The sequence below is a fragment of the Vidua chalybeata genome, chromosome 5 (genome assembly GCF_026979565.1).
Source record: "Vidua chalybeata isolate OUT-0048 chromosome 5, bVidCha1 merged haplotype, whole genome shotgun sequence".
Classification (NCBI taxonomy): domain Eukaryota; kingdom Metazoa; phylum Chordata; class Aves; order Passeriformes; family Viduidae; genus Vidua; species Vidua chalybeata.
In genome coordinates, this window is record NC_071534.1 from 20402815 (window position 1) to 20412098 (window position 9284).

General features: G+C 49.9%; 1 protein-coding gene and 1 long non-coding RNA gene across 3 annotated transcripts in view; both read left to right on the forward strand.

Annotated features, from left to right (window-relative positions):
- Positions 1 to 4333, forward strand: part of LOC128788142 (uncharacterized) — a 54275-nt gene extending 49942 nt beyond the window's left edge. For both annotated transcript variants that reach the window (XR_008430959.1, XR_008430961.1), the window contains one exon: positions 4156 to 4333. This is a non-coding gene — a long non-coding RNA (uncharacterized LOC128788142). The remainder of the gene's footprint in view (positions 1 to 4155) is intronic.
- A 149-nt stretch (positions 4334 to 4482) lies between these two features.
- Positions 4483 to 7445, forward strand: ELFN2 (extracellular leucine rich repeat and fibronectin type III domain containing 2). The gene has a single exon (XM_053942981.1). The coding sequence runs from the start codon at positions 4784 to 4786 to the stop codon at positions 7208 to 7210; it is 2427 nt and encodes an 808-aa protein (XP_053798956.1). The 5' UTR covers positions 4483 to 4783; the 3' UTR covers positions 7211 to 7445.
- Positions 7446 to 9284: the final 1839 nt, after the last annotated feature.

Sequence of the window (9284 nt, forward strand, 5' to 3'; positions counted from 1 at the left end):
TGTGAATTACAGAAACTACCCAGCAGACAGGGAGAGTCCCTTCAAGTAAAGCATGAATTTTGAGTGCCAAGCACCTCTGGGAAAGACTCCTCTTTCAGAAAGTAGTTAGAGAAATCCTGGAAGGACCTTAAAGCCAAGAAGAGGTGGCAGAATCCCTTGGAGATGGTGTTTGTGCCCTGAGGCCTGCCAGGAGCAGGCAGCACACTGAGCTGGGAAGAGGGATGATGCTCAGCTGCAGCATGAAGCTTAAGAAAGCAGCAGGAGCTTTGGCCTGGTTTTGGGGTGTCCCCAGAGTGTTTGGCAGGTTTTTAATGCATGCATTTCAAATGGGAGGCTCTTAGAACCGTTTAAGCAATGGTAGAATTAAGTGCTGTTTTTTCCAGTGCATGGGGCCCCAAGAGGACAAAGTTGTCAAGGTCAGAATTTTAGGCCCGAATTGCAGCTGTATGTGACTTTCCTGGTTGCCTTGTATGCTATCTTATTTTTGATCCTTCCACTCTCTCAGGCCGCAGTTTGCTTCTGGGCCTCCTATCCTGCCTGTTCATACTTTCACTGGCTGTATTTTATGCTGCCATCTCACTAGTGACCTCAATCCTTTGTCATCCCCTGTGCTACCTTGAGCTCCAAGTCAAAGGGATGTTTGTGGCCATTGACACCTCCTGACTCAGATATGGGGCTCTCTGCCCTCTGTTTTACTTTTCCTTCTCTTTTCTTTCCTGTGAACAATGGAACCATCCCTGTGGCCTTCTGCTCTTCTCCAAAGTGCTGCAGATAAATGCCAATAACATTGGGGCATCCATTAGTAGAGAGTAAAGCAGAGGGAGATCACTTGGGAGCCGATAGGCTGACTTTGTGCCAACCAAGGAGAGCACAGCTTTCACGGGTGCAATGTCACTACTGTTCCTTCATGTTCACACATACATGAGGATGGCCAGGAGGCAAGGGCTTGTTGTAAATCTTGAGTGACACTGAAGAATGTTGGAACCCTACAACTAAATAAACCCAGTGCATGGAGGTGATAATCTTGTACCTTCCCTATAAAACATATCCCGTGTCCTAACTCTTTCTCTTGCCCATAAGTTCTCCGCAACTCTTGCATCCCCCTTCCTTGGCTCTCTGCTGTGCTGGACTTGTTCATTCTTGCTTTCCCTGCCCTGTGCCTTCTTGCTCTCTTGCCTGAGAGGCAAGAGAGTGAAACAGCCAACTCCATCGTCAGCACCTTTCAGGCCAGCAAAAAGGACAGAGTGTTGCTTCCTTGTGCTGCTGGACCCCAGTGCTGTGTGATTTATGTTCTTTTGACTGCAGACAGTTAAAGGAGGGCATAGTGCTGCCCCTCATTCCTGGCGTCCCTTTGACTGTGCATTGCCGTGGTGAGGGAGCAGCTGTTCCCTAGAGGGCAGGGCATGGCTGTGGTAGGGTTGGAGACCACCACTCCTACAGCATTTCTGTAGCAGGGTCTAATGGCATTGGGTTGAGCTGAAATGGAGTGCTGGGCCATGGGCAGGGATGCAGTGTGCAAGGATGCCATGGATTGGGCTGGACTCAGCACTCTTAAAACCAGCATGATGCTGGGGAGATAGGAACCATTGGGGGAAGAATGTCAAAGTCTGTGTATTTCTCATGCATGGTTACCTTGGAGACCCAAGGGGACCAATGAGTTTGGCTTGAGGAGTGGCTTGATCCTTCCTGTGGCCTGTGGCTGAGGCAAGGCTACACAGCCCAGGTGGGAGATAGGCAGGAAGTAGGAATGTCTGCATGATGCCCTTGGTTTTGGCAAATAGTAATGATAAACGCCACCTTTATTTTTATCTATCCCTAACCCACCTCTTTCCCTTCCAGGCTACTAGGACCTCTGCCCTTCCAAACCCTCTCTATCCTGCCTGAGTGCAGCTCCCTGAGTGGGATGGGGTGGCTCTCAGGGATTGCTGGGGCTGCTGCAGAGAAATATGGTCCTGGCCTCAGAGTTTCTTTCTGTGCATGTGTACCATGAACAAGTTACAGCAGGCAGTGGTGACTTCAGCACACCTTTTGGAGGAGGCTGCCCTACCAGAAGGGGTCAAAGCAAGTGGGCTGGGATGTTCCTGTATGGAGCTGGACATTATGCAGACTAATTGGTGAGGTGAGACAGGCAGGCCAGAATATCTGAGAAGGATGGTGGCTAAAATCTCTAATCCCTAAATCTTTCCACTGCTTGCTCAGGGGGTGCCCCTGGCCTCTGCCTGGGGTGGACATATTTGGGCACCAAAGTGCAAAAAGCATGATAGTGTCTGCCACTCCTTTGTTCAGTGGAAGAAATCAGGCAAAATGAAAGAACATTAGAGAGGAAGGTAAAGGGGCAGAGATGGTGAGGGGCTGTGTCTCTTCTGGAGTCACTTCTGGAAAAGGTGGAACAAGGCAGGGGACTGGTGCTGAGGAATATCAGAAGCCTGTGGGTCCCAACCTGTGGAGAGCCAGATGTGCCTCCTAGCTGAGGCAGCTGGGGGAATAGTGTCAGGAAATTATTTCTCATTGGATTGCAAGGCTGAGAAACAAATCAACAGACTGTAAAAACCTCTGCCTTCTGCTTTATTGCTGGCTGAGGCAAAGCTGGGGCAGCAGCTGAAGGCCATCACATGACAGTCATAAGTGACATGAGTTTGGTGGCCTCAGACAATGAGCTGTGGGGAATGGAGGTTTTTTTTTTTCTCTATATTTTCCATTGGTGTAGCTCTTCTCACCCTTCCCTTCTCTGTCTTGGCTTTACTTTTTGGATTATTGAATATTTAAGTATTTCTCTGTGACACTATCTCTGATCCCTTAATCCAGCTGGCCTGGTAATTCCACAGACCCAAATCAGCTCAGATTTCTCCACAGACGTAAGCCTTGTTCCTCAAGGGTTCACTCCTCCTTCATTTATCTTCCTCCATTTTATTTCTGCCCTTTGTGTCTCTGTGCTAGAAATTGGTTCAGCTTTTGCAGCAAAAGCTTCAGCGATATCTTTAGTGAGCAGCCTCCCCCCAAAATAAAAGGGGCAAGAGGGGATCTTTATTTTTCATTAACCAAGAATCCTTTTCTCTATATTTTTAGTGTTTCCTTTCTCCTCAAAATTAAAAAAAAAAAAAATGATAGCACAGTGCCCACATGTTTTATCTACTGTATGAAATTATTTCCTCTGTGCTGCCTGAGGACACCCCTGCCAAGCTCCTGTCTCAGCACGGTGGGAGAAGGGTTGAAGCTGTAGCTGGAGAGAAAGGTGCTCCAGGCTGTGCTTCGCAGTCAGAACCAGGAGCTCTCCCAGAGCCCAGAAATACATTTGTTTTGGTTTAACAGGCAAATGTCATGTTGTCTGCAAGGTGGGTTTTCTTAGAAAGGGGCACTGTTCATAGACCCCAAGGAGACATAGTAAAGTGCGAAGGCATAAACCGTGCACCACTCTTTGATGGGGGGTAGATGAGTGATGTGCTTCAGATTAGGAGTTTTGGCATTGTTGGGTGAGAGACTGGAGGCTGATACTTGACACACTGCCTGCTCCGTACCCCCCAACTGTGCTCAAGCCAGACTGATTCACCTCAACAGCCTTATCCATGCACCAAGAGTCAGGAACAATTTTTAGAGCAGAAGTGGTTACACGTGGTTTGAATTATTTATCCCTCTTGCATCAAGGAAGGAAGGAAAGGAAAAAATGTTTGGCTTTTTTTGGGGGGGGGGGGGGGGGGGGGAAGAAGCTTGTCTGCATTTTCCCTGCTTCATGCATTCTGTGTACATCATTTCCAGGCAGCTGAAAATTCATGGCTTTGGCTGTGCTTGGGGCTTGCCTTTGTTTACACTAGGGGTTTTGAGCCCCCGCAATAACAGCTTTATGTTTCCCACTCTCCTTTCCCTTCCCCTTCTACTCCCACGCCACTGCCTTCCCCCGGGTCCCTGGCTGTGATCACACTACTTAAGGGAGCCTGGATACCCTTCTGCATATCCCTGATATGACATTATACATCATGAGGGTTCTCTCCTCAAAGGCTTATCAGCACGGCAGGCAGTACCACACCTCTCTTGCTTGCACCCCCCTTAACGTGTCTCTTCCCCATCTCCCTCTTCTCATGAAACATTGCTGTCTATATGCTTATCTCAAAGACCCTTCCAAATGATGCCTCTTCTTGTCTTTTGTGTTTTCTTTTCCAGATTCCAGTGACAGATGGATCTCTCTCATGCACACTTGCTCTTTCCCTCTCTGTATTTTTGTTTTCGACATGTTTGATCCGAAGCTCTGAAGCTTCTCAGAGGGAACCCAGGAAAGAAGGAAGAGAAGGAGTAGAAACCAAGGGAGCGTGAGCGACACAGGAGGCAGCCCTGCCTTGGTTCTTCCAAATCACACTGTGGAGGGGCGGGGGAAGACTAGAGGGGGAGGACTTGGGTTTGTTTTGGGGTGGGTTTGGCATGGGTGGGGGGTGGGTGGGAGGGAAGAAAAGGGGAAAAAGTGTGTGAGTCGCTCATGAGCATCAAAGAAGATTCATTATCCTTGGCTTGAATTTTTATTTAGAAAAGAAGCACAAGGTAGTTCCCTTCCAGACCAAACATCCATGGTCATAGCTTTTGGGTGTTCTGGAAGAATATTGCATGTGTCCCCCTTCCTCTATGCTCCTGGCTTGACCCAGAGGGCAAGAAGAAATAATGGTGATGACATCTGATAGGACTGGGGTGTTCATTCCCTTCCATCGTTAAACCTCAGTTCTTGCCCCCTAGTTTCTTTCTGCCATTGTCCTGAGATTTGACATTGGTTTTTGTTGGGGATTTCTTTCCCCCCATCCTGATGAGGGCACCACTGCAGACCATGCTGTGCCTGGGGTTGTGGACAGCTGCCCTGCTCTGCTTGTTTTCCCCTGGCACCGTGCGGGGTGACTGCTGGCTGATTGAGGGGGACAAAGGGTATGTGTGGCTGGCCATCTGCAGCCAGAATCAGCCCCCCTATGAGACCATCCCTCAGCATATCAACAGCACGGTGCACGACTTGCGTCTGAATGAGAACAAGCTCAAAGTGGTGCTGTACTCCTCCCTCAACCGCTTCGGCAACCTGACTGATTTGAACCTGACCAAGAATGAGATCTCCTACATTGAGGATGGGGCTTTCATGGGTCAGTCAAACCTCCAGGTCCTACAGCTGGGCTACAACAAACTCACCAACCTGACAGAGGGCATGTTGCGGGGTATGGCCCGCCTCCAGTTCCTCTTTGTGCAGCATAACCTAATTGAGCTGGTCACCCCTACTGCCTTCTCTGAGTGCCCCAGCTTGATTAGCATTGACCTGTCATCCAACCGCCTCAGCCGTCTGGAGGGCAACACTTTCACCAGCTTGAGCAACCTGATGGTGTGTGAGCTGGCTGGCAACCCCTTCAACTGTGACTGTAGCCTCTATGGCTTTCTTAACTGGCTGGCTCTCTTCAACAACGTCACCAAGAACTATGACCGCCTCCAATGTGAGACTCCACGGGAGTTTGCTGGGTATCCGCTTCTGGTGCCTCGGCCTCACCACAACCGCAATGCCATCACCATCTTCCAGTCCATGTGCAGAGGGGGCACCATCCCCTCCCTCTCCAGGGTCAACCCAACACCTTACACCCCTGACTCCCAGCGAGATCTGGATGAGGGGTCAGCCATCAGCCCTGGGGATTTCCTCTCAGTCAAGCCTCCAGCCTCTTCCACCACTGACTCCTCCTTCAGTCCCAGTATCAAGTTACATGATGTCACAATCACTTCAGCCATCCTGATGGTCACCATCCCCATGCCCTACAGTAAGATGTATGTGCTGGTCCAATACAACAACAGCTATGTTTCTGACATAGCAACACTGAAGAGCAAGAAGGAATATGTCACTGTCAACAAGCTGAAGGCCCACACAGATTATACATTCTGCGTGGCCTCTATCCGCAACAACAGGCGTTACAACCACACTTGCCTGACCTTTGCAACCCGGAGCAAAGGCAGGGAGGATCCTATTTCCAGTACTTCCACCACTACACACTATATTATGACCACCCTGGGTTGCCTCTTTGGGATGGTCATTGTCCTGGGGGTGGTGTACTACTGCCTGCGGAAGCGGAGGATGCAGGAGGAGAAACAGAAGTCACTCAATGTCAAAAAGACCATTCTAGAAATGCGTTATGGATCAGATATTGATACCAGTACCATGGTCCATCCTTCCCAGAAGCTGGGTGAGCCACCTGTCATTCCTGTCTCACGGATGTCCTCCATCCCTTCCATGATTGGGGAGAAGTTGCCCCCATCAAAGTCAATGGATGCTGGGATGGAGACTCCTAAAGTCACCACTAAAGGTAACTACATTGAGGTGAGGACAGGTGGTGGGGATGGGCTGGAGAGAACCCAGCGAGATGAGGACCTGAGGGAGCTTGACAACGGGCAAGGCTCAGCTGCTGAGATCTCTACTATAGCCAAGGAGGTAGACAAGGTCAACCAGATCATCAACAACTGTATTGATGCCCTCAAGCTGGACACAGCATCTTTCCTGGGTGGTGGGACTGGTGTTGACTCAGATATGGCCTTTGAGTGCCAGTCCATCCCAGCTGGTTCCTCGAGTGGGCTAGAGCGGCCCAGCTTTCTTTCCCCACCCTACAAGGAAAGCTCCCACCACCCTTTGCAGCGCCAGCTCAGTGCTGATGCTGCTGTGGCCAGAAAGACCTGCAGTGTCTCCTCTAGTGGCTCCATCAAGAGCGCCAAGGTCTTCAGCTTGGATGTGCCTGACCACCCACCACTCAGCAAGTCTGACTCCAAATACATTGAGAAGGGCAGCCCACTAAACAGCCCTTTGGATCGTCTTCCCTTGGTGTCTCCAAGCGCCATCCACCACTTGGAGGTCAAGCCTTCTTACCATTGCAGTGAGCACCGTCACTCCTTCCCGGCCCTGTACTATGAGGAAAGTGCTGACACCTTGAGCCAGCGGGTGTCATTCCTCAAGCCACTGTCCCGGTCCAAGCGAGATTCCACATACTCCCAGCTCTCCCCCAGACACTACTTCTCGGGCTACTCCTCCAGCCCCGAGTACTCCTCAGAGAGCACCCACAAGATCTGGGAGCGATTCCGGCCTTATAAGAAGCATCACAGGGAGGAGGTTTACATGGCAGCTGGGCATGCCCTGCGGAAGAAAGTTCAATTTGCCAAGGACGAGGATCTGCATGACATCCTGGATTACTGGAAAGGAGTCTCTGCTCAGCAGAAGCTGTGACTCTTCCTCACAAGGAAACAATACAAACCAAGACCCCCCTCCCCGTCCAACAACCAGAAAAAAAAGCCACTTGACTGTGAAAAATAAACCAACAACAAAATACTCCTGACAAATACAAAACTGACAAAACCTTTTCTTAAAGTTTACAACAACTCTTACACACACAGACACACTGACACACACAGACACACATACACGCCGAATTGTCTCTACTGTGTTACGGGGACCATTGTTCTGCCCACAGATGGTTGGGAGGAACGCCCTGCTCTGACACTGTGGTAACAACGTTGGAGTGTGGGTGGGTGGGAATGGCCTGGGAGTGGTTGGCAGTGGTGGTAGGAGAAGGGAAGAGATGCACACTCACTGGGCATGAAACTCAGCTGTGAACTATTCATCTTTCTGTTCCTGTTGAAGGCTGATTTTTCTTTTCGGTGGGAGGGAAGAACTTTGGTTTAGAAAGCTTCCTTGCCCACCTTTTACACTTGCTATGCCAAATCTTCCATCACTAACTTTTTCCCTCATTTTCTTTAGCAGTGGAGGATTTTCTCTTTCTCCTATCTCCTTCCAAAAACAGGTGGGAATTGCTGGAAGAAGTTCTCTCCCTTCTTTTCCTTTGCCCTTCCTATCCCTCTCTGTTAAGGGTCCCTACGCTTGAACTTCCTGTCTAGATACTTCACAAACCTCCGTCCTCCTCAGAGGAAGGAGAAGAGATGTGAGGGACCAAGGCGGGTAGGACCTGCCGTATAACAGGCTCTGTGCCCTTGCTGCTCTTCCTCCTTCCCTTCTCCTGCCACGTTGCTGCTGATGAACACCAGCAATCTGGAGGGACAGGCATTCTCCAGGCCTTCTCAGAGCCAATTTTCTGCCAGTTGATGGGGAGAAACAGGTTGTGAATATTCTCTTTGGCATGGCAAGCCAGGTCCTCAGGGAGTGTTGGAGGAAAAGGCAGGAAGGTGTGGTCTCTCATAGGTGTATGGGGTTTCCATCTCTCCGTGAGTGTTACAGGTCAGAGGTCCTCTTCCCCACACACACCTATGCTCAGGCTGCCCTTGTGTAGTCAGTTTAATGCTCTCTGTTCATGTCCCTCTTACTATGAGGAAGGGACCTGGAGAGGACCTCAGCAGAACAAGTTCTCCATGAAGCTTCTGCAGCTCTTCCCAACTGATTTGCACCATGGGCAGTGGGGTGGAGGTCCATGAGAAGAGCATCATCCAACCTCCTCATTTCCAGTTGAATGTGAAGAGCAGGATTTCATTTCTGGGCTCATCTCACTGGGTTGGCCTCACAAAAAGTCTTTCTCTTGTATAGGTTATGGATGTTCTGGCATGGATAGGGGACAGCCTAGGGTGAAGACAGGAGCACAGGGAACAAATGGGATGTGAGAATGGGGCCTGGGAGTAGCCCAAGAAGGGTGGCCTGGAAGAAACTCCCTTTGAGTGTGCAGCCACACTGTGTGTGCCAGGATAGAAGAGGACTCCAGCATCCAGATGGCAGTGTTCCTTTGACTACTTAGACGCCCTCGTGAGAGTGAGAACAACATATCATCTCCTAAATCCTCACAGGTGTGACAAACTTTTCTTAGGGATCCTGTCATGTCTTGACAAAATCCCAGTTGCACTTGCTAGATCCCAACCTCTGCCTCTTGCATAGAAGATCTGTCACGGAGTTGGCAATGAGCCTACTGCCCTCTCCACCTCAAAAAAAATCCCATTTTTGAGCAACCCAATAAAGCACAATCTTGGCACCATCTACCCCAGTATTTTTCTGTCAGGCAGGAGTGCTGCCTGCTGAACACGTCTTTATGCAGCACTGTGAGCCTCCTCCCCATGATCTGCCCAACACTTGACCATAGTTCACCTCTATCAGGATGAGGGTGAGGGCCTATGTTTTGTTTGGCCTCCCTAAGTAGTTATTTCCTCTTTGGGGCACTCCTCAGAAGACCCAGTGTTTTTGGGGGCCCTGGGAGAAGGATGAGGGTGTAGGAGCTTCTCTAGGAAGGATTTATATGCTGCATGGAGAGAATTTGCCTGTTATCTGCCAGGTAGTAGCAATGCCAGCTGTGAGAGCTGGCTTC